This window comes from Ceratina calcarata, unplaced genomic scaffold, assembly GCF_001652005.2.
Source record: "Ceratina calcarata isolate Rehan_Ccalc_2016 unplaced genomic scaffold, ASM165200v1 scaffold449.2, whole genome shotgun sequence".
In the NCBI taxonomy this organism is placed as follows: domain Eukaryota; kingdom Metazoa; phylum Arthropoda; class Insecta; order Hymenoptera; family Apidae; genus Ceratina; species Ceratina calcarata.
In genome coordinates, this window is record NW_017168819.1 from 210,000 (window position 1) to 235,712 (window position 25,713).

The 25,713-nt window shown below is 43.6% G+C and overlaps 1 protein-coding gene across 2 annotated transcripts in view; it reads left to right on the plus strand.

Annotated features, from left to right (window-relative positions):
• Syn1 (Syntrophin-like 1) overlaps positions 1-25,254 on the plus strand; it is a 215,633-nt gene extending 190,379 nt beyond the window's left edge. For both annotated transcript variants that reach the window (XM_018028422.2, XM_026815431.1), the window contains exons 5-8: positions 9,795-10,006; positions 22,701-22,915; positions 23,724-23,941; positions 24,647-25,254. In XM_018028422.2, coding sequence (XP_017883911.1) covers positions 9,795-10,006; positions 22,701-22,915; positions 23,724-23,941; positions 24,647-24,739 — 738 coding nt within the window. In that variant the 3' untranslated portion in view covers positions 24,740-25,254. The remainder of the gene's footprint in view (positions 1-9,794; positions 10,007-22,700; positions 22,916-23,723; positions 23,942-24,646) is intronic.
• The last annotated feature ends 459 nt before the right edge of the window (positions 25,255-25,713 follow it).

The window sequence follows — 25,713 nt, forward strand, 5'->3', positions numbered from 1 at the left end:
ACAACCGTACCGCTCGCTTCCCGTGCTAATGATCGCGGGGTCAACGACGCGACGGGTTTCGCGACTCGTGCTTTTAAGTAGTAAAGTTCCGTAATTGTCGGGCAACGCGTCGTGGCAGGGTAGTTATCGAGTTGAGAACGACCGGTGTCGCTTTTGGATCGGATTACCCTCGCATTCCTCGTCCGGGAACGTGACCGGAGTGAACTAGTTATATTGGTCAGCAGGGTGGAATGCGTTCCTTGCCGATCATTGAAATATGATGCATCTATTCGATGAACAGGCTTCGATAAATTAGAATTGCCCTCTCTCAAGTAATATTATTAAATTAGAAACTGTTTTAAATAGTGTGAAAAATTTTATATGTATTTATGAACTAGACTCAATGTACCTATACTATTGTTCTTGATTTTTTCGAGCGAACGTCTAGAAAACTAGAATCTTCATGTATGTACATTTGTCAAATATTAAATAAGATCGCATTAGGTTTTATTTTTCAAATTACAAAAATTCTTGATTCGATTAAGAAATAGTATGTTACGAAAATATCGCCTTCCAGCATAGATTCCGCTGGTTATTTATATTTTCTTGGGCATTGTCCGCTTTTCCGGTAAAGGATCAAAGGATCAGCGAGGGAGAAGATCGAGCTCTCGACTGATCAGCCGATAAACTGATTAAGCTTCGGCCGAAGATCGATGAATAATTGTCTGGAAGTAGTCGAGTTCGAGGCTCATCTCCGACCGTCCAATTAATTTTCTGTGGCTTCAATTACGCACCGGTTGGTCAAGAGGAAAGCGCATTACAATTTCAGTCGCCCTGATCCTTTGCTCCATGTCTATGGACTGAAATTTTTAAAGGGATCTGTTCCAGAAATCGAAAGGCTATTCCTGCTAACTTTATTTCGTAATCGCAAGGAATTGTAGCTATTAATAAATAACATTAATAGTCTATCGTCTGTATGTCTCTGATATCTACTCTAGTAAAATCTTCTAATACATTAAGATACAGAGATTCTGAATTAGATCGCAATTCTTCTCTTGATACCTTTTCCATAATCCAATCTAGATCTCACGAATTCAGCTCCAACACTAATTGTAAGTAGCCATTCCTAAGATTAGTCATTTGATCAAGGATCGTGAAATAAATATCGCAAGATTTATTTCCATTCCATTATTAATCAGAATTTACTCAACTTCTATCCCAACGAAATTGAATCAGTTGTTATTTTCAATTCTTCGTAAAATTCATTAGCACATACGTTAAAGTATTGAAAGATCATATGAAAATGGTTATGGAACGTTAGAGTTCCTCAAAACAGAAGACAGAAAATTAATTATTCATTGAGTTTACTTGTATACGTAGTCTGTGCAATTTTGATGAATGGTAATCTAGTTATCCGTAAACCAAGTTATAAGTAGCATGAAGAATTACCGTCAACTGAGAAATAGAACTGAATAACATGGTATTACCGGAGCTAGTAATTCCAGATTGAGCGTCAGAACAGTCATCCAGGGGCAATTATTTCCACAGGGACTGTGTTCCGCGTTGTTCAGCAATTAGTCCGCTTCAGTTCCGTGGCAAGGCGATGAAAATTAACGAGCAATTAATACGAGGCTCACTCCTCTCTCGTTAGAAGACTCTTCCTTTTGAGCTTCCACGGCGTTCATGTTTGTTCGATTGCTTTTCATTCCGCCATTGTTGATTCTATCCCGGCCGTGTCTCCTCTCTTTCGACGGTCCCGTTTTCCCGTATGTTTGCCTTGCTCCCGGTTCCAACTTCTCGCTGTCTCTACCGGTGTTGTTACACCCCTTTTTCCACTTTGCTCTTTCCTTTTTAAATCAATGGATCTCCGGCGCCACGACTTTATTTATTTTCCTCTTTATCCTCTGTCCTCATTTTTCTTTCGAGTTAGCTATTTCTTTCATCTCTGTTTCACTCTCCGTTGAATATCCTCTCCACTTCGAGTCCCGGGAAAGCTCGATTCTTTTAACGTTTTTCGCGTGCCGCGCCATTTAATTGTACCAGTATAAAAGATTTGTTTGTTGTCCAAATAGAAGAAATTGAACGAGGTACACTTACCTATCCATAAACCATGCTACCGTCCCCAAGAAAAAACCACGATTCATCTCTCAGCGATAAAAGCCATTCAGCAAAATGGATCACGCGACCACTACCCCTATCGATATCCCTGAACCAATTATGCGAAAGCGTGGGGTGCTCGAGGATTAATCGCCTCGACTAGTGTTTTTTTTTTCGCTGATAAAATATCGTGAAGCTTCTCCCTTCGAGAAGCGCCGCCCGCGAAGCGAGCAGGTGCCCTTTCACGAAACGGTGCGGGCCTCGTCGATGGATCGGCTGGTAATTAGAGCAACGGGCCGCCATCTCTTCTCAAACACGGATCGTTCGAAGGCCGATCTTGGCCGACCCCCTCTGGAAACAATCCTCGATTTTCCCCCTTCGTTGTTCACCCGCATGCCAGACCCTGTCCGACTGGGTGGTGCATCAGCAATGCTAAGTAAACTGTGGTCGAAAACGAGCTCCGACCACATCATCGCGTCGCACCCCTATGCGCTCGTTCGTGTAACTGTGGAGAAGCTTCCATGGGGGTGGATTGATTGTTTCTTTCTATGAAACGTCTGCGGGTGTTGATACGAACACAATTTTGTGTACGGTTTACCAAATGACGATATCTGTCAGCTTGATTAAAAATATTGTTTTTAAATAGTCTTCACAATCGTCGTTGATAATCACTGTCGAGATATCTGAAATGCGAAACGATCCGGCGCGTTGTTGCATTCGCCCTCAAAAGGAATGTCTCGGCTCGCGATCAGACAGTTGTCATCGAACGCCTTATCGTCGCGTGTCGGCGCGGATTCTGCCTCGTCTGTGTCGCAGCTCGTGAAATCGAGCGAGAGAAACGCTCCTCGGCTTGTCACCTAGACGCAATCTACCAGCAGGGGTGAAATCAGCCGAAAAGAGAGAAATATATTAAAGCGACGAGTCAGAAATCGTTCGCGACACCCTTGAATCGAGGGAAAAAGCCAGAGAGAAGGAGGAAAAGGAGGATGGTCTTGAAAGAGCAGTGCGCGTTATCAAGAGACCAACGGAATCGACGAGCATTCTCCTTCAGTTTCCCTTGTTCTCTCTCCTCTGTTTCTTATCTCTATTCTTTCGCCCGGAACATTCGCAGCGTTACGCGTCTGTCGAATTGGACGTCGATAATAACAAGGAACGCTGTCAAGATTGCTGGGAACGAAGCCAATCGAAAGTGTCTCGACGTCTCCACGCGACCACCCCCTCGGAATCTTTGTTTCCACCTTTTAGGTGCTTGTTTGGAAAGTGACGCAATCTCGGACTGGAAATATTCTTCGCAAATTTACGAATTTCGCCTGCTCCAATTTGAACGAGTAAAAAGAGAAATTCTTAGAGAGACGTTTATACTCTCGATTTCTTTAGTTATCAAATTTCGTTTTTTTTTTTACTTTTTCTTCAATCCGTTCTAAAGACGAGACGATGCTACGGAGGGTTAAAAGAAGAGTTGTGTCCCAAAGGGAGAGAGTAAACCCATCCGTGAATCTTATCTTTACAGTCCTCTCCCGGGTCTTTCCCAATTGGCTGAATCTGCGTTCTCTTTGCAGTCTTCTTACTGCTTTTGAGACATGAATGCCCTAAATTACAGAAATTAATCTGAGGAGAACGTACTTAGTTTCTGTATTCAATAAATTTTTCTCTTTTGCTTTTTACACCGTTGCCAACCAACGTTCGCGATTTACGCGAATGCAACTGTTCGGAGAAAAGGCAATCAAAGAGATGAAAAATGCGAAATAAGTATTGAACACCGACGAAAACGGCATAAGCGTAAACAAACCGTAAACCATTTTTCCGGCATGATGATGGCGCAGTCGGACATTAATCGACGACTACATCCACCAAATAAATCATCGTTTCGTAATGGGGCAAATGAATCGGGATTTGCGAATGCGAGCGCTGCTTTTTTATTGATATTTCCTGCGTCCCGTATAGATGGGATACGTACGTATATACGTATTTTGTCTCTGCCAGCATGTTTTCCATTCTATTTTTCCTTCTCTTTTTTTTCGTCCGTTTTCATGCACGCACGCGTACAAATGACGTTCGACCAGTATCCGACAATAATTCTTTTTATTACGTCTGCCGGCTCGTAACGAAAATATTAGCAATTTTTATTACCCGCCGAAATACACTGAACAAATACGCGCAGACATTACCAGCGAGCACGTTCTCGTGTCGCATTGGAACGTAACACGTTGAATGAAACGTAAACCGATCCGCACCGCGTGGCATTTCACCGAACACACGTTGCTAACAAGTCTGTGGTTCCCGCGAATCGTCCGGCCTGGTCGCCACGCGAAACGCTCCGGAAATCAGCATACGTTACCCTGGAAAATTCGTTTGAACCCGTGCGCTTTTTTGTTACACGTTTTTCTTTTATTTTTTATTTCTCACCGCAGAGTTACGAGCCGGCGTTTAGAGCCGAAATTCTATTCAGTGATACGGAATGCCCCATTAGAAGTGATTTCTTTCCTTCTCTGTTAAGCGAAATTTCCAAATATATGTCCGTAAAGAATTGTAAAAATTCGCGATTAAAAGTTGACAATTATTGCAAAAACGACATTAAATAAAAATGAATTTATTGTGAGATATATTAATTTAATTAATTGTGTGTGTTGAGCGGTGCTAGAAATTAGCCAGCAGCTGCCTGTGCGCGCATTTCACTCTGAAATTTCCTTAAACGAGTGTAAAACGAAGTTTCGAACAAACTGCGGCTGCAGAAAAGGAAGAAAAAATGAGTGAGCGTCAGCTTGCTCGTCCACTGCCGCTATTTCCCAAGTTACCGGAAGTATGCATATTACCCGGCCAATTTTATTAACCCTTTTTAAAACGCCTCGTCGCGAGACACATCGCTTACACGCTGTTCTCGTCTGGAAAAATCAAAGAGGTAGGGTAAATGAATCGTGGAACGTCACAAAACGCGCTCGTCGATTCCCATTCTCGTAGCCAAGGTGTTTTTTTTAATAGCATCGCGTTAATGATCGCGGCATTACTATGCAAATTCTGAGATGTTTCTGTATTCAATAAATTTTTCTCTTTTGCTTTTTACACCGTTGCCAACCAACGTTCGCGATTTACGCGAATGCAACTGTTCGGAGAAAAGGCAATCAAAGAGATGAAAAATGCGAAATAAGTATTGAACACCGACGAAAACGGCATAAGCGTAAACAAACCGTAAACCATTTTTCCGGCATGATGATGGCGCAGTCGGACATTAATCGACGACTACATCCACCAAATAAATCATCGTTTCGTAATGGGGCAAATGAATCGGGATTTGCGAATGCGAGCGCTGCTTTTTTATTGATATTTCCTGCGTCCCGTATAGATGGGATACGTACGTATATACGTATTTTGTCTCTGCCAGCATGTTTTCCATTCTATTTTTCCTTCTCTTTTTTTTCGTCCGTTTTCATGCACGCACGCGTACAAATGACGTTCGACCAGTATCCGACAATAATTCTTTTTATTACGTCTGCCGGCTCGTAACGAAAATATTAGCAATTTTTATTACCCGCCGAAATACACTGAACAAATACGCGCAGACATTACCAGCGAGCACGTTCTCGTGTCGCATTGGAACGTAACACGTTGAATGAAACGTAAACCGATCCGCACCGCGTGGCATTTCACCGAACACACGTTGCTAACAAGTCTGTGGTTCCCGCGAATCGTCCGGCCTGGTCGCCACGCGAAACGCTCCGGAAATCAGCATACGTTACCCTGGAAAATTCGTTTGAACCCGTGCGCTTTTTTGTTACACGTTTTTCTTTTATTTTTTATTTCTCACCGCAGAGTTACGAGCCGGCGTTTAGAGCCGAAATTCTATTCAGTGATACGGAATGCCCCATTAGAAGTGATTTCTTTCCTTCTCTGTTAAGCGAAATTTCCAAATATATGTCCGTAAAGAATTGTAAAAATTCGCGATTAAAAGTTGACAATTATTGCAAAAACGACATTAAATAAAAATGAATTTATTGTGAGATATATTAATTTAATTAATTGTGTGTGTTGAGCGGTGCTAGAAATTAGCCAGCAGCTGCCTGTGCGCGCATTTCACTCTGAAATTTCCTTAAACGAGTGTAAAACGAAGTTTCGAACAAACTGCGGCTGCAGAAAAGGAAGAAAAAATGAGTGAGCGTCAGCTTGCTCGTCCACTGCCGCTATTTCCCAAGTTACCGGAAGTATGCATATTACCCGGCCAATTTTATTAACCCTTTTTAAAACGCCTCGTCGCGAGACACATCGCTTACACGCTGTTCTCGTCTGGAAAAATCAAAGAGGTAGGGTAAATGAATCGTGGAACGTCACAAAACGCGCTCGTCGATTCCCATTCTCGTAGCCAAGGTGTTTTTTTTAATAGCATCGCGTTAATGATCGCGGCATTACTATGCAAATTCTGAGAGCTTTCCGCTTTTCTTCAAGAGTAATCCTATCGAAGAATCGATCTAGCCTTATCAAAACCTTACTAAGCTCCGCGTGTTCCCCAAGATCTCCGACTGGGAACTCATTAATTTCAAGTAAAAACGATCGCAGCCGGGGGCCCTTAACACGGTAATAAATCTCTGATATCGCGCGGAACGTTTCTATCGTACACAAACAATTTCCGGAAAAATATCCCGGCGAGTGACGACGTGTACGCGTGTTCACATAAGTTGATGTGGTATATTATAGTGGTTGATCATGTAAATAAATTATCCGACAATGTATAGTCCGCTTGTTCAATAAAAGAAAATTCCATTATTTTTATTGAAGAGAGTGCAATCTCGAAAATGATACCAAGCGAATCTGCGAGCGAGCGAACTGTATTCATCGCGTACCACCATTATTCCTTTCAGTTATTATTGCCGTGGCGTGATAACACGAGGCGTTACAGAATCGACAACACTGCAATTGATGGATGAAAAATAATCGCGATCCACCGATAGATACTTGATACTCGCATCAATAGCCTCGAACGCTTTCTATTCTGTCATAAAAGAATCAAAATAAAAATGCAGAACTTTAAAATGTTACCATTTAATTTAAAAAGATAAAAATATTTGTTTAGTCGGAATAATTTACGAATACGTACATATGTCGTATGAAATTCGTAGCTCCAAACAGAAGGAGTGCAACGTTTATGAAACTCGAGGGAGCTTATCAAGCTTTGGGATAAGTGAAGTGAACAGGTGGTCCCGTATTTGATTAATCCCAAACGGAGTCTAATTGCTCTTTCGTCCACAGAAGATGCATCGTCGGAAGTTTCATCGACGACGCATTGTTGGGTCGCCGGTGAATATAACAATACGTTTTTCAGAAACGGGAAATGATGAGGAGGAAGAGAGAGTTTGGGATAGTAGGTAGTGCGGCTGGACCGGTGCCAGCTGAGAGGAAGTCTGAAGCTCGAGGGGTTAATTGGCTTAATTTCCTTGAAGAATGAGGAACGCTTCCTCTGCCCACCGTTTCTTTCCTCCGAACAAAAACGTTGTTTCTTCGCGGGCGAAAGTTTCTTTTAGCCCTCGCGCTTCAACTTCCTTTTATGCAATGTACAGTAACTTGAAACGTTCTTACTGCACGGAATTAATAACGCAGTATAAATACAGACTTACGTTTGTCTTTTCCTGCTGCTCATTTTCATTCAATTGTAGTGGTTGAAATTGGAAATCGGCGATGCTTTAGAATCAAGGGAATTGAACAAAGAAGGGAAAGGGCTAAGCATCGCGTGCTTCTAACGGGCCACTCGGAAATTAATGTCCCGTCCCATCGGGAACGTGGACTATCGGGAAGGAAAGACGTTTCGACGTTAAATCGATGCCGAAAACCGATCCCCGTTGATAACCCGCTTTTACCACGGCCCAGAAACGTGGCTTTCAAATACCGAGTGCACTCCGCTTGTTTGATTATTTTATAACAGGCACGGGTATTACACAAGATCAATGACGCATAGGATTTCGAGGAGTAACAGAGAAGAGCCTGTACTTTATCGGTCGAATAAAATTGACGTAACTACTACTAGCAGGTCGGCTTTGAAACACGTAAAGCGGGGTCAAAGGAAACGCGAACCGCAGAGAATTTCCACTGTGGGCTTGTTGCATCGGATGCGACTAATTACTGTTATTTGGCCCGCGTGTATCGACGACTTTTCTCAGGGGACAAATTGGATAAGCGTGTCCACCTTTTGTCGTTCTATCCGTAATAATCGACAAGTCCACCCTTTGTAAGGACCAACGCTTTAATGGAACCACCGACGCATGTCCGATACGTAAAAAAGAAATCACCGCGGGCTAAAACCGAAGTAATTAAACGATTCGGAATAAAGGGAAACCGACAGCCGATTAAAAGTTACATTTGTACTTGTTCCTTGTGACAATACATGGCTCGATACTTACTCCTTGTTATCCAGTCGATTCAACGTCTGGTTACCATTTACACGATCCGTAGCCTTTATTGTAGACTAAATTCAATTGTCTAAAGTGATTGCATAAAGTAAAACGTATAAATCCAGTTCAAATCACAAGATCAGTTCACGATTAGTGATGGGCATAGAAATTGGACAATAGTTACAAGCTACGAGAAGACTACGAAGTCTAGAATGATTTATGCTACTGCGCATGCAGGATAGCACGTGATGTAACCATCGCAACGTAAACACCCAGCGTTTTCAGCGGAACGTCAATATTCGACAGTTCAATTAATACCCGATGTATCATCGCTGCGGGGAGCAGATGGGGAATACAATGTCCCTCCATCTATGTACCAGTGCATTCCGAGCGTAGTGAAAACCGCCAACGCTGCGACGCGGACGCGTGCAGTGCAGCAGAGGCAGACCAGCGTAGGAAGGGCTTACATGGCCGTATCCGACGCGCAGGCCGCGCGCGCGGCGCTCGATATTGTCTCCGAGATAAGTGGCAGCGGGAAAATGCGCTTGACACTTATGAGGCAACATTTCTCGAACGGCAGACACTCTCCGCTTTCGTCGTTTCTACCGTCGCCTTTTTCTCTTCTTTTTCGAGCTACCAGCGACGCGCGGCACGTCCGGAATGCAGTCCAAAGTGCGGGAAACTGCCAATGCGTCGTCCACTCTCGTTTCTGTCTCTCGCGTCGATACGCTACGAAATCCCTAAATTTGTTTCATTTCCCTTCTTCCTCGTATTCGTCGGTACGGTTGTATATATTCTGCGCATCAAGGGTGGAAACGATGTAACTAAAATTTCAAATCAAGTTATCGATCGATGTAACGCAGCTTGTTCACATTTAAAACAAACTGTCACATATGAAAGATAAAAAGTAAAAAATGTCGAGGTTTTTTTGTATCATGTCAGGTTGATTTATATTTCAACGTTAAAGAAGAATTTTTAACGTATATCATTTTGATAATAACCGACACATGTTCCAAGTACCAACCGCGTATACGTGTTGATTTAATATAAATGTAAAAAGTCTAAAATTACTGTTTGATACCTCGATTAAGCGATGATAACGTTACAATTCGAAGTACCAAAATACATCAAATACTTGGCGCATCCGAGGCAACAAAATCGTGAATTCCAGGCGCGCGTTGTTATCGCGGCCGAACAGGTGTCGCGCATAATTTCACGAGCTCGCCTCTAGAGGCACGCGGTTCCAAAAAGAAGCAGCGCGTTCCCTGAATCGTGCCGGATCGCGGTTCGCGGATCTTCACGAGCAAAAATGATTTATGAATGGGATTCGGAATCTGTTCACAGAACGGACGAGCCAGCAGCGAGAGCAGCGAGGATGGAGCTGGTAGCAGCGCAAGCACCTCGCGAGGAGCCGGTAGCGGATTCGGCTGTGCCGGCGGCTGGCGTAGCGTCTTCGGCGCCGTTTCTAGCCGGGAGTTGAGGCTCTACGAATGCGCGCCATGGAGCCCAGAGGCTTGGGCCTCACCGAGCATCACCTGTCCCCTGATCGCCACCAGGTATGTGATTCACGTTTATCAAATTGGCATAATGTCAAATCGAGATCAAAATTTATCGAGTTCGATCAGAATTAATCGAGACGAAGATTTAAAATGACAGAATGAAATTCTTATTTATTTCTGTACAAGATTTATTAAGAGACTTCAGATAAATCTACATATGAATTGTAACGTCATAAGCTCCACTGGAACAGATATATCGAAGAAAGGATTAGGAGCTAATTCAGTACGGTTCAATTCATTTTGCAATGCTATAAATAGATAGAAGCTGGAATCGCAATCAATAAGAAAACGAAATGATCGCGGGCCGGTTTAGCGGTCCGCGCACGTAACAGCCGCGATACGAATAGCCCGGAGCTCTCGCGTATAATAGTCTTAATTAAAATAGTGGTCTAACGAACACCGCTAACTGCGGTAATCCGACGTGCCTCATTGGTAATCCCCCGGCCGTACCGACGAACACGGACGCGTTATGTTGGCTGGGCTGCCGGTTGCACGATCGACTGACCCCAGCTCGTGGCTACGATATCGAGCCAGATTCTGCTGCGTACGTGTAACCGTGCGCGTATACGTACGTCCGACGATCTGACATCTTCGCGGTTGTCTGTCTAGCAAATATCATAGCAGCGTATGATCCGCCAGGTCCACGCGACTGTTCCGTGGTTCCGAATCATGTACTTGCTCATTACCGTAAAAAAAAAGAACTCTTCTCAATTCCTCTTAACTCTCAACCATTCTATAATAACCATATGTCATATTCGGACATTTATTAAAAAGTAAAAACGACTTTTGTATGTATTGGATCCTCAGAATTTGATGTTATTATACTGCGGATTTGATGCATTTATAGAAAAATTGTATCCGTAGAAAATGTAATATCCACAGTCATACATCATGATCAAGAGTGAAAGACCTGTTTTCATTTCCAAGAGGTAAAATCTAAATAGATATTACGAGCAAGAACTGAATGTTGCGCGTAACTTGAAATTAGGAATAGAAAATTTCTTATCAAATTTCTATTTATAGCACGGAATTATTTGTTGATAGAGAGTTTCACTTTAGCAGTTCGCCACAGGCCGAACCCCTTAACCCGTAAAATCTATTTTATTCCCAGCTATGGTCAGCAAAGGCATTACCCGGCCGTCATAACGTATCCGCATCAAGGGGAAACGCACCGGGTCCATTTGTTCGGTCACGGTATGTGGCGTGTAACCAGGCCAGGGGCGACGTAAGATAGAAACAGAGGCGGAAAGAGATGCGAAAATGACCGCGTTTCTCGGAATTGGATTTCGCTGGGGGTGTGCTCGCGCTCCGGAAAGTTAATGCATCCTGAGCTGGGAGAATCACGTCGGTTAATTCTACGCTGTCTTGGAAACCGATCTTCCGCTCGATGTTTAACGCTCGACGAGCACCTAAAGGAAGCGACCGATCGGGTTCCGTGATTCCTTTGGAAATTAAGTCGGTCGATTTGATTTCGTAGACACAAAAGTGGATAAAGTAGCGTAGGAAAATGTTTGTCTTGTTTCTTACTCAATTTTATTGCACCCCTACAAAGTAAATCATAAATGACGTGAATCTCTTGATTACCCAAAATTGAAACGTGACAAAATATTTCGTTAACTGAACAACACAATCATCGTTAAACTATTCGCAACGAAGTAGCAGTTAAGTGGGTAAACGATGAAGAGTCGAATTTGCCTCGAAAGCGAGTAAAATTGCATCGCGTCATAGCTAGAAAAAACTAACCGATTGATCTTCACTAGCTTGTTGATTAATATCGCGATGGCTATTCGTTCTAAACAAAATAAATAAAAATATCTAGCATAGATGAAAAGATTCGAAATCAACTATCGTTTGAAACGGAATATTTGCGTTTTACACACGCGATTCCATGGCTTGATAGTCGGTACCATTATTATTTTTTAAAACGTTCGCTTGCGTTTAACGAACAGGAATTGGCTCGACGATTTAAATCAATGTTTATTCACTCGATGAATATTTTACGATCGCTTTTTTAATAGAAAATAATAAGCGCGTATCGAAAAAATTGTTGATCGGACTGACATGGGGCGACGTTTATAGATGGATCGGCTTTAAATCTTGTTTACATCTGGTACGATAGCCGGTGGTGTGTCGCTTAAATTGCCGTCGTCGCCAATGGGGTGATTAATCGCGCTGATCGTAATTAACGATTTAGCGCACCGCTCGCGGAAACTTCAGAATCACGTTCGCGCCAGTAATCGTTGCCAAAGTAATCACTGAAATTACCCTCGAAGCAGCGGCAACTTGTTCGATTATTAATTACCGAGGAAGCAGCCCTCGTGCCGGTCGCTTAAATAACGATTTCCTTTATCGTTCAATTCCGCTTTCGCCAAGTTCCTTCTCGATACTGTTCAATTTCCCATAGTCCCATAATTAATAATTATCTTCATAATTTTTATATGAAATATCCCACTTGTTTTGTGGTATTATTCAGTACAGTATGAAATTAAACCATTGTTAAGGTAAAACAATTTATAAAAGGACGTTAAATGTCCTATCATGAAAATAGTATTCCATTTTCGATTAGTTCCGATGTATCGTGCATTAGGGATTTGTTCGTTTAAGGGTAGAGCTGCTTTAAGCAGTGGCTGAAATCAAACTTGTCCAAAGTCATCTCGAAACCAGCAAGTCCGCCTTTGCTGTGGCAATACGGAAACTCCCGACTAGGCTAGTACAACAGTAAGCACGCGTGAGATTATTCAACTGTTCTTGGCTCCTTATGCTAAAGGGCGAAACGGAGGTACCGAGATCCTTCCAGGCATACACTCTGTTCCAAATACTATCTGCCAATGGAAACCACTACGAGACCTCCTTTGTCCTTACCTGTTCTTTGCCTTATCTCGCGTTACATCCACCAAACTCCATCGTCTCCCATGAATTCGTAATCCTCGCGGGAGACCAAGGTTTGTCATTCAAACACAGCTCATCGTAATCCCAAGAAAATTTTTTCATACGTAATAATTGCAAATCATTGATCGTCGATCAGCGATGTATAAAGTTAAGCTACAAACTTGAAACGAATTCCGATTAGCCAGAGGGGCGAAGAGTATAATTAATAGGTTGGGTGGATGCTTATAAAAGTTAAGAGACGTAGTATAAAATAGTAAGTTCGAACCCTCCTGAATCGAACCCAGCATTATAACAGCCCCTCTGATTGCTTGGTTAATTTATAGCGAAATGATTAATCGTAGAGGGATGTACCCTCGTCAAACAAACATCTGACGAGGAACGCAGCCTCAGGGGTGGATTAGTTGAAACTCTTCCTCGCCGTTGTTTCGTACTCCGCAACTCTCGTCTTTTTCCCCTCAAAATTGTTAGCGAAGATGTCTTACCATTACCTCGAAAACAGTGAACTCGTACTGCAGGATTGATCAGTTCCTAAGGGCAAAGAAGAAACGTAGTCGGGAATTCTTGTAAAAAATAGGCGAACGTCGTTTGGATATCGCTTATCGAGCCGAACCACCCTTATTAATCTACGTCGATCGAAAAGCCCCATTCCGCATTCGCGGTCGAGCAAGCAAGATTTCCGGCTCGCCAAGCCAAAACACCCCGACCCGATAAACCGTGCCTCCGTTTCATCCCTTAAAATATGGCTCGGTTGGCACATCGTCTTCTCGTTTCGCCCTGTCCCACGAGCACACACGGAGACCCACTCCGCCCGAAAGGGGGTTAAACGCTCGTGATTTATGTAAGAAGCTCGTGTCGCGTTTGTGGATACGATTTCGAAAGAGAGACAGCGAAGTAAGAGCGAGAGAGAAGGTGGCTAGGCCGCGTGTGACGGTACGTCAGCCGAAGATATGGGAATTTCGTGGCATTAGAGAGTGCCTGGTGGATGTGACGTCTTCTTCTTCTCCTTCTTCGTATCCTGACGGCTTCGCGCGCAATTTTCGGCTCCGCCTTCTCGAACAGATCTGTCGCCCGATGAAGAATCGCCCCCGCCGCGGAAATACTGTTGCGAAACACTCGCTCCCGTGCGATAACAGTGACATCCTTGTTCAAATAAAACGATCAAGTCGCGATCGAGTACGAAACATTCTTAATAACAAAGTTTTTTAATAATTCGGAATAGTTAAAGCCTCGATGCTTTTTTAATCGCGCAGCTGCCGGATAAAGAAAACTGAAATACATATTCAACGAGGTGACATGAAAAACGACCACTTAAACGCGGCCATCGCGCACTCGATTCCCTCCCACGGCTGCTTGTTTCAGAAACTTTGTTCTCTCTGAAAGTAAGTTCAGGAGGAACGGGAGCACCACCTGACGTCGATGGAGTCTCCGTTTTGTGCCTGTACACGCTATTCATGTACCGTTCTGTACGGAACATTTTTCACGTCTGACCATACACCGGTCTGTATCACTTGAAGGCGGAGCCTGTTTCGTTACCATCAATAATTTGCTAATGAAATTTATTAATTACCATTTTCCATCAGTTTTCGATATTATGTATCAATTTTCAATGATATTATTTGTTGATCAAACAATTGTCAAAATTAATTGCATAAAATAACTTCCATTCAATTTCACTTGTAACGAAGTATATTGTTTTCAATCATGCTCCCCGTGCAATTCAACCTTGTGGGAGAAAAATTCGAAGCATTTGGAACGAGCCAGTAGTCGGAACACGGCCGATTGGATTCGAGCCGCGAGCCATATTTAAAATCGAGTCTCGGTGCGGTGGCACGCGGTATCGACCAATGCCAGTCGCTCACCCCCTACGGCGTGTCGCCACTGGTAGACATTTATTTCGCGGGGCTTTTCGGATTTGACGGATTAGGCCAGAGCTTCCTCGGCAGCCGCGACAATATTAATGTGCGTCGACCGTGAACTGTGTTGACCTCGCGTGGTTCGAAAGCCCGATATCAGCTAGAATAATGTCGACGGCAGAGAAAGGATAACGTTTATGTCCACGGACAGGCGGTAAATGAGGTAAAAATTGGTCAGAGATAAGGTCAGGCTGGAAATGTATCTATCTGCATTAGTATTTAACCATCCATAACATAATTCTTTACATCCTGAATCGTTTATACTTTATCCCGATCGATGAAAGGTTTGTAAAACACATTTGCGCCATGATCGGCGCGTCGACTGTAACGAGGGATGAAAGAAATCCAATTTCGCGGATCGAAATTTATTCTCTGGAACGCGTTCATCGAAAGTGTACTCGAAATTCGAGCAGCCTATCGCTTTTAAGGGGCTCATCGCTCGATTTTCGCGCGCGCAGTATCGCGTATCCACAGGTGTTGTTGATATCGGCGCCGATTTTCCCAGGAAAAATACTTTTTTTCCCTTTCGCGTGCGCGTCCATGTTTTTCCCTTTTATTTTAACGCCGTTCTCGTTTATTTATTATCAGCCAGTCGGCACGAGCTACGGCCATCAATTCGGATTAAAACCGGCTCAACAGCAGTTTTCGAACCGCTGTCACTTTTCTCGTTAGAGTTGTTCCTGGTGTCTCGTTCTCGTTGCCGGATATAAATTTATGAAAACAGCAAATCGCTAATCGCATGCCCAGCGCCGTCCGTCCTGAGCGATGATTTAAGCGAAGAAAATATTAAAACCTTGTATATAATTTATCTTGTGGGGACAAGCGTTGCTGATATTTGGCGTGAAAAATATTTACGGGTATTTTATATCATTCTTATTTTCACACATATACATTTGCAAAATAAATTATGTTTGGTTCATTAAAAAATAACGGATATGATATGAAGTAAGCTTTGATATTCTTCACAAATTAGTATACTGCATAATATCGACACAGTATAAAAAAGAACAATAGATTCACTCTGTCAGAATGCGTACTAATAATTGACTCTTGCAGATGACCCGCGCACAACTCTAACAATATGGAGAATTTGTTGGTCGTGAAATCGTAAGAGCCGATAAGAGTGAGCCTACTGTTCTTTCGTATACTGTGATATCAGCTTCATAAAATGTACGGTAATATTTGCCACGTCCTGGGAAACAGAGTACCTCGAAACGCGAGGTTCATGAGCCGAATTCGTGATCTCCGAACGACAATATCCCGGTAAATCCGGCAAAAACGTACCGCGCGAAATTACGAATAAACCTGACGGAAATCGTGACACGATTGCACCCGGTACAGCCGACTCACGGGTTAAAGCTCACCAGTTGCTAGGAGGCAACAACCATGCAGGGAAACAACAGACGTCCGCATGTCGTCCCGTGAAATTGCGTTCGACACATTGCTCCTTTTCTATCTGCTCGCTCGTCTTTCATTCAATAAAACGAAGTAACCGGCGAAGTGTGTCGAAGAAAAAGAAGAAGGGGTTCGTTCCATTTGCGGATTTTCCATTCTGTCCGCCCCTGAGCCGTGCTTTCACCCCTTTCTGCACGGCACGCGTCCTTTTCCCGCTCCCTTTCGACGGAAGGAAACCACGGCTTGGCCTTTCTTACGGTGGCCCAGGAAAGATACGCGAAAGGAAGGACAGATAGAAACGTGTACCGAACCGAAGGCTGGGTGTGTTTTCGTCTAACCGACAGCGGAGAAATATTTCCGCCGCTTCGTAATTTATAGAATCGGTGCTGAAACGGCAGATCCGACCCCCGCGGTAGAACAGCTTAAAATCCGGTCGACGTAATTGGATGAAGCCTCGACGTAACCTTTCACGTGATTGTGAACCGTGAATCCCCTCATAATTCTTTCCGCCGCTTTCTACCTCCGCTTTTTCTCCTTTCAAACCCCTTCGATTCTGTGATAAGTAATTCGCTTGATTTACGCAAAACGAATCAGTTGAACCGCGTCGATAAGTAAGACGTATATCGTGTTGTCTACCAGTTTCATTTTACAGTTTGTTAAAGTGCTCTAGGCTTCATTTTGTTACACAAAAGAATACTGATAGATTTCAACGTCCTAACTACCGTCTGCTATTTGTTTTAATTATTCCACAAATTACAATTTTATTTGCTCCTCCACATCTTAGAACGATTCCACTTGAATAATGGGTAGCGCAAACGGTGATCTCTCTAGTCCTCAATGGTACGATTCCACGGAATCGCGAATTGGAATATAATTACAGTTCCACGTCGGAACGCAATACGTCGGAGTATATTTGGCAAAGATTCTCCTTCCCTCTATCTCTCTCTCTCTCTCCCTCTTTCTAAGTTAACTCAGTGGATGGAACCGCTGTAGCCGATAACAGAAATAGAATTCCTGTGTCGGAGTTTGGATAACGCTACGGATAGAAATTAAGTGGGAAACAGAACTGTTGAAGAGTAGAAAGCGAAGAGAATCAATGTTAAACCGTAAAATAAGAATTCGACGAGAACAGAGAACTTTAAATACCGTTGAATTTCCACAGAAACGAGATCGTCAAAGACACTGAATATCGTGATATCCATGTTTAATTTTCATTGTGTATAATATAATTGTAAAGTGGATTTTATTCAAAAAGCAGTAACATGGACAATATAAAAACGGGTAAATGGATCAAGCTGCACAGATATTATAACTTTATAAAGTAGAATAAGACAGAGGGCTTCCTTGTATAATTCTCCCTCTGTTCTTCGTTTATTTGTCGCGTAAGTTAACCATAAACGCGGATCACTTTTACGCGGAAACTTGGCCCTCGTTCGAAGCGTTGCGTTCAAACGAAATTGGATTTTCATTGCAGAACAGAGGGCTCGGCTCTTTGCTTAATTCGCTCGTTCCTTTGTCTCGATTCCCGGTGCTTCCGACCCGGGAACATTATGAAGACGGAGTAACGGGTGGTAATCTAAAGTATCGTGAAAGAATTGTCGGGGTACAGAGAACAACTCGTCGCTTTCGTTTCATTAATCTACGTTTGGACAACCATCGCATGAAACGAGAGAGTAATTCTTTCAAACATTACCGCCTGTTGCAGCGATTAAACTTTCAAATTAATTTTATCTCCGGAATATTCTTTTAGAAACCTCCTAGATTATGATATTTAATTGAATTCCCAGTGAGTTCTCTAAAGTTCTAAAAAAAATTAATACGAAGCGTGAGACGGTTGAAATCAAACTCGGTTAGCTGTTTGTGAACGTTTTCAAGTGCTAGCGTATATTTTCTCGGATATTTGAACGATTTTTCAATTGACTTTTACAACGAGAAAAGAGTGTGGAAACTCAACAGACAAAACGAAACAGGATGGTAAATAAGAGAACAATGAGGAGGATTGGATTGAAAATGGAGGAAGAGACAAAAGAGGGAGAGAGAATGGGATACCGAGAGCGAGTTACAGGTCAGACGTGAGGTCCAGCGTGAAAGATGGGGTTTCGATAATCGAACGGTGAACCGGATCAATTAGACCCCGCCGGGGGTGAGCATTAATTATTGAAGGTGTCGTCGACAGTTTCCTATCGCGCGCGTGCGATCCGAGCACGCGATATTCGGGACGAGAGTTGCGCGGTTTTCCTTCTGTTTCCTTCTACCTCCGTCCTCTCCGTTCTCATCCGCACGATCGTTCCCAGCACTTTTTGTTATCTACTTTTTGGTGAGAGACGCAATTCCAGGTTCGAGGGATATAATTTAATTTGTCCTGGAACGGACAGGTACGATGGAGAATAAATATTAACAACGCGAGTCTCACTTCCGTGAGAGATCGAATTTTCACGAAATTATAAACTTCGTGATTCTCTTATCACCATAATAATCATCTATTTGAAAGCAACAATAACTGCAAAGTTTTCCTTAATGCTTTATATCTACTAGATACTAATTGTAACAATTATTCTAATTTGGAAGCAGGAAATTTAAATTTCCGTGACTCCGACTCGGTCGTTTGTTTCAGCTCCGAAGAATGATAACTGATTTAGATAGGATCAAACGCTAAATTTCGCTGGAGATAACGAAGATTGATTAATACGGGTGCACGTAACAATGGAACAGGCGACGTAAAATTATGAATACGTTCGTTTCGCGGAATGTCCGGAGGGCTGTTCATTAGGGCTGATTATTTCGAAAAGGGTGGCTCGCGTTTCGCGCAAAGCGTGCAACTTTATTACACGCTTATCAACCGTTTGAACAACTTGTTACGCGTGATATCCAACGGCGCTGGCTTGCGCGGACGCTGGCCACGACCAATTGCGACGTTAACAATGTTGCACACTGTTACAGGGGCCATTTTTAACGCCGAAATCTCTGCGAGGGGGATGATCACGTGTACGACCACCACTTTGCCCATTGAATCATGCACGAGTGCCCCTTTAAATCATTACCCCTCCGTACTTGTCGCACGGCTTCATCGTACTTTATAAAAAAGTCTCCACTAATGTGACACGAAACACACTAAAAACACGGATGTATAATTTTAAAAAACCAAATGTATTTCTTTATCATTGATTTTGTATTGAATTTTGAAAACAGTTTTCGTGGGGAAATTACGATTCTATTGTTGCAATGGAAACATGGATTTCCTTAATCTTCCGGAGCGGAGATTGCGTTTGGATCCTTGGAAATCGAACTCGTTCTCTCTCGCACTTTTCCCTTAGCCATTTCCTTCCCTAATTTTACTGTTCCTTTTTCGACGCTGTTTGATGCTCGCTTCGGAGTTTGTGTCGCTTTTTTATCATCAGATTCCCAAACGATTTCCGCGGGAAATTCTTCCTGCTTAATTGCCCTTAACAACCGAGTTTTTAATTCCGAGAAAAATTACCGCTCATTATTTACCGGAGTTGCGCTTCGTAGTTCCTTTCTTCGAACTTTTTTATCGTAGAGATTCCTCAGGAACACTCATTTTCTTCCTATCTTCCGTTAATTAACCTAACTGTTTGGAAACTTTGAAGAACAATCAGGCAATCCTTGTCTATGCTTAAAGGAACTATTTCGTATAGGTTGTCACTGTCAAGTTAGGTGAATGATTTGTTACAATCATGGTCTGTTGCCTTCTTCATTTTTCCGTTTGAACAAACTGGTTAAATAATGAATAAGCACAGTCGGATAATCGGTGACAGAGGTACCGAAAACGAAGAGCGATGAAGCGCGGTCGAGGGTCGCGAATTTTTCATGATTCCCTCTTTTAGTGTCGAGTAAGAGAGTTGGCCTTTCCCTTATCAAACATGCACGGATGTTCGAGTGTTTTTTCATTTTTAATCACGTGTCTCGAATGCATGCACCGTTTCCATATAAAATAGCAAACCGGTTTAAACGTTTAAACCAGACAGGTAGAGGAGAAAGGTCGTTGATCTAGCAATAACTTGGTTCATGCTCACATTTTCACTGAAACGCGGGTTGTGAAATTCACAGTTTCTCTTATTTCGCTTTTCTGATAGTTGGGAACGATTGAATTACGCGAAATAGTTTCAAATGTATTGCCATAGTTTTTTAGCGGATATCGCCATCAAACGAAAATCCTACTCGATGAAAGCGCTCCACTCTAAAAATGTTCAAACGTTTGGAATTCTTCATTTGAAATTTTTTTAAAGACCATATCTCTAGCGATACGATGCGGAATCGCAGAATCTTGTCCAGTGTTCTCCGGACAGCGAACCTAATCCCGCTAAACCGATTATCCGAGCGGATAGAGCGGGGATGACTTTTCCCAAAAGTTTCCCGGACGTCTCGAGTCCACTTTTAACCGTTCCGGCTAAAAAGCGAAGGCTCTCGCAACATTGGAAGAAAGGGGGTAAGATACACGAAGCGCGCTGGGTGGCGAGGGAGTGAGAAGCGGAGCACCGAAAAGCTATTTCCGGTCGAGGAGGTTCGGTATCGGGCCCGCGTAGCTACGAAATGACCGACTTAAGGAAGTTTTACTGCGAGACAAACCGGAAGTGATTCGGCTACGACCGAAACACTTCTCTTCCCACGTAGAGACGGGGAAGAAAGTTTACCCCTTCTACCGCGCGCCGGCATGGCTTCTGGTTCGTTCCTTTTTCGCTGGGATTACGGGCCTCGGACGAACATCCATTCTCGTTTAACGCCTTTATTTACCGTCCGCTGCTTTTCCTTTTACCCTTCCCTATCCCACCGGCCCGGTTTCTTCGCTTTTCACCGTTCTACTATTTCTCTTTCGTCTGCCTGGCTTTCGGTCGCTTCTTCCTCTGTCCTATTTCGCCTTCCTGTTGTTTCTACGTCGACGTTCTCGATTCTTAAGGGCGACGTGCTCCGCTCTCTTGTTCCAACGTCTCACCGCCCTTTTCTTTTCTTCCTTCACCTGTTTGCTCGTTTAATTATTTCAAACGTTCTTACCTAAAGTCTTTTTTCGATAGTTTAATCGTACAAAACCGATGCGACTCACCGGATTACAATAATACCAAAATGCCGAATTAATATTCGTTGCAGAATTTTAGCGCTCGACCGAACGAGACATAAAGTAAATACGCCAATTAATTATGCAACGGTATCCGGATCAGCCACGCGTCTCTTACAAAATTAACCAGCGTATCGGGCTTTATTTATTTATTATAATGGTATACCAGATATTATAATACTGCGATAGAAATCAAACAGGCGAACAACTAAAGCAACAATCCCCGGGACCCGACGACCCGGGCGCTTTCGTTGTTATGTCGCTCATTGCGTCGCCGGGAACTGACCCGCGAACCGAAATCGATTCCCGGTTTTCAAACTCGAACGCGACGGTGGGACCCACAGTTGTCATTATTATTCCGTGGCGTTATTATGCGTGCGTCGCGCACACGGTGAAAAGTTTCACGTTCCAGCATTGACTATCAGAAGTGGAAAACGTTTCCCGGATAGGTAGATACCTGGCACGCAGCGAGGGAAAGCCGTCGAACGCGATCCATTGGGAACGCTCGAACCGGGATTGCACCCGGAGGAGCTCATACGTTATTCGTTGCGCGGCGCACACCCCCTATAACGGGTGAACGCGAATAATCCACCCTCAGGTGCACGCCGAATCCCCGTCTACGGTTACGTAACGGCGGTTCCGCCGCCGAGCCTGGGAATTGATTCTATTTCCCTGGTTACTTACCGAAGGGTGGAGAAGAAATATAGACTCGGTTCAAAGTTCTTTTTCGAAGATTAGACACTGTGAGACGCGAGGAATTTTCCTCGTACTAATTGTAAATAATATATAAATTTCAATTTAAAATAAGGTTTCGTAATAATGTTAAAACAACTTCTCGTCCTTTTTAATTGTATTACTCTATCTGACAATCGACTCTGTTCCTGGTTGTACCTACTCCCGGCCTATTGAACGACAGCGGCCGTTCCCTATATCTTTGGTTGGCATTTTATTCAACATTCCACCCGAAAAAATCTATAAATCTAACCGGCATACGAGGTCGCGCGTACGTCATGACCATTCGTCAGCAGGCAGATTGCGCTGTGAGAGGGGGTTGAAGAGGGCGCATCTCCGCTGAGCCGGTGTCAGCCGGCTCCGTGCCACGGGCAATAAAGCCGCGACCAATTTTTACGATCCGAGAGCTCAGGCTCGCATGACGAGGTAATTTACTTTCCGAACCAGTTCGCGCCGCCCTCGCACCGAGTATATTAAAAATTTTCATTTTATTCAAAGTTTTCCAATATTAGAAATGCGTGTCTATCTTGAAAATCGTATAAAATCTTCATATCCTCTGCTCTTTTACTCTAACTGTTTGTCTTTTGAGGCAAGAAGTGACGTTATAAGTTGAATTTACTACGTATTTGTAAAACGTATTAAAAGATATGTCACGTATATGATACAAGGTGTTTGCTTGATGTGATTGCAGATTAGTATCGTCACCGGCGAGGCAGAACGAAGCAGGGAGTAGCAGTAGCGGTCCGATGCAACACGGGGCGACGTTCGCGGTACGGGTTGGCACCATCGACGGTGTCGTGACACATCATCTTCGCGCCGAGACGCGGAGGGATTTAGCAGCGTGGGCCAGAGCGATCGTTCAGGGCTGCCACGCGGCCGCTCACTCGTTACGCGAATACACAGTTCGTAAGTAATTTCATTTACATATAAAACAAATTATTCAAAATGTATCCCTGGAATCGTCGTTTTTCGCATCGTTACGATGTCCATTATTGATATTAGTTTTCGATTACCTTAACGAAAGAAAACTAAGGGACGGCATTAAATGAACGTGTTTGGTTGCGACGAAAGAAAAGTGAAAGATGCAATACGTCTTCCTGTAGGAAAAAGGAAACAGAACAGATCTCCTGTATTCCCAATCGTCCGTGCGCTCCGGCGCTCGCTTCGATGAATTTTAATTTCTTTTCACCGCGTGGACGTACGGCAATAATAAATCGAGATTAATTCCCATGCCGACAGCGCGCCTGCCTTTTCTCCCGCGTTACTCGTCGCACTCATCGATCATGAACACCGTTCGGCCAGCTTCCTCTGGGACCGAACGAAAAGACGATGGAAAACTGCGAGAGATATCGTCCCCTCTCATTCCCTTTGTCTGCTGAAAAATTCATTTGCCGGTTTTAGAGCCCTCGGTTTACAATCGCGCAGTAATTTCCTCGGAATTATTCTATTAAACGCTGCGCCAGTTTGATTTTATCGAGAATTTTATTACGAATCGGCGATGAACGTGATTGAAACGATATTTATTATTACCCGCTGCGTTCGTAGGCAGGGGACCTGGAAATTATTTTTTAATTCGATGACTCGTATTCTGATTGAACAATTTCCAGGATCGTGATAATTTTTATTTTAATTGACAATCGCGATATTCGATCTAACTGAAAAATGCACAGCATGGCGCTGAATTTAATTTTGATTTATCAATTTGAAAATTTAGGTTGCACGTGGCAAGGTAAACCTTGCCAGTTGGTCGTCAACCACGAGGACGGTTTTGCGTTGTACGCGGCTGGGACCAGGGGTGTGGGTGGGAACGGGGTGAGTCCAGGCTCGCCCCCGACCCCACTCTGGAGAAGATCCTTCGACAAATTGAAAATGTCCGCGGACGACGGAGCGCGTTTACTGTGGCTCGACTTCGGTGGCGACGATGGCGAAATTGTGAGTGATAAATCAACATAAAGATTCGATAGACGTTAGAAACACTATTCCAACGGTCGTGATTAATCTACCTCAAACGAAATCCGTAGTTTCATTTAATCAGACGATAGTATTAGCATCTGACGTCGAACTGTATCTACCGTGTTCCGACAGTCCGACGCAGTGGTTGAGATAGTATAAGGTTATTGTGAAGAGAAAGGGAAAGGCTTCCTTTATTCGAACGGATAGTATTCAGAATTTTAATTGACTCCGCGTAGACTATCGAGATTATTATCTTCGACGGGCATCAGTGAAAAAGAGAGCTGTGCACTGATGATTATACTATTGTGCCCGTCACTTTGAAAGAGCCCGCATTTTCCCGTACGCCTGCTAGTCGCGGAAATACGTATTTTACATCTTTCTCAAACATCGTCGTCCGGTTTCCTCCTTCAATAGCCATTCATGCTTCGACTTCTTCCCATGAAACGCGTCAGGGTAGTAATAACTCGAGAGAGAGAGAGAGAGAGAAAAAAGCATTGGAATAATTCCTTGCGACAGACGTCTCGATGGAAAAATTATTCCGCACTCGAGCAGTCTCTGAAACAAAGCTACAAATGGAGAACCGGTACATCGTACAATTTTTTTTATTAAGCGATCGATTCCTCTTCGAAACAGTCTTGCTTCCATCACGGGCGATTTAACGCCGTTTTCCTGATCTAATTCCAGGAGCTGGACCTCGAGAGCTGTCCCAAGCCGATCGTGTTTGTTCTGCACAACTTTCTCTCGGCGAAGATTCATCGATTGGGCTTGAGCGCATAGGGGTACGAGGGGGCCCCGACGGAGGCCCCCGACTTGCCACCCCACACCACCAGGTCCGTTACTAGCGTCTTCCTTCACTGAGAGCCTACCCGAACCAGCCGAGGGAGAAGAAAAGGGGATGGCAATAATGCAATGAGATAGAGAGACAGGAATTAATTAACCACGAATCGCTCGACGGACCAGAGAAGGAGATCCACGATTTCAATTTCTTGGTACTTGGAACTCGTGACATCCACCGCGGCAGGTGGATACGCGTACCCGCTTTTCCGGGTTTACAAGAGAACTGAACTCCTTATTCGACGCGACTGAAAGTATATGAAGTCTAGTTAACGAGGCTAATAACAGTCGACTCGGTGCCATCCACCGCACGATTCTCCGGGAGAAATGATAGCCGCGCACGCAACAAATACGCTAGAGGGGAAGGTCGCTGGGAAAGTCGTAAACTAATCAACACGCCTAACTAACCAATTAAACAAAAAAAAAAAAACTACCTACCTAAGTAAAAAAAGAATTAACGAAAGAGAGAATGGAAGGAGTGAGTGTATTTAAGAGAGGCGATCGCGTGTGAGTGGCCCGGATCGAAAGTGCTTCGATTTCGGGGAAACTAGCTGGATGAGCTAATCGATTACTGTCCAAATGCCCGTTGCTTCTCGCGTAGGAACGTGAGTGGCTCTGCTATCCCTTCTATCATTTGCCCCTCGCGATACCCTCTTTCTGTGGGTAAAAGTAATGGTGACGAGAAGGAATTCCATGGGATTGGTAAGGTTCACTACGGCAAGAAGTGCCGTAACGTCCGAAAAGACTGTGGAGAGTAGACAGCGATCTCAGTCGAAACTTCCAGGTAAGAAGATTTTCCATTTGGTTCAGGCGATACCCAAAACCGGTACTCTGTTAACTTTGGATAACGAACAAGCAACGGGCACACGTTAATAGTTGTTTTGTACGATTCGTATTCTTAACGCGAATAAGTGTAA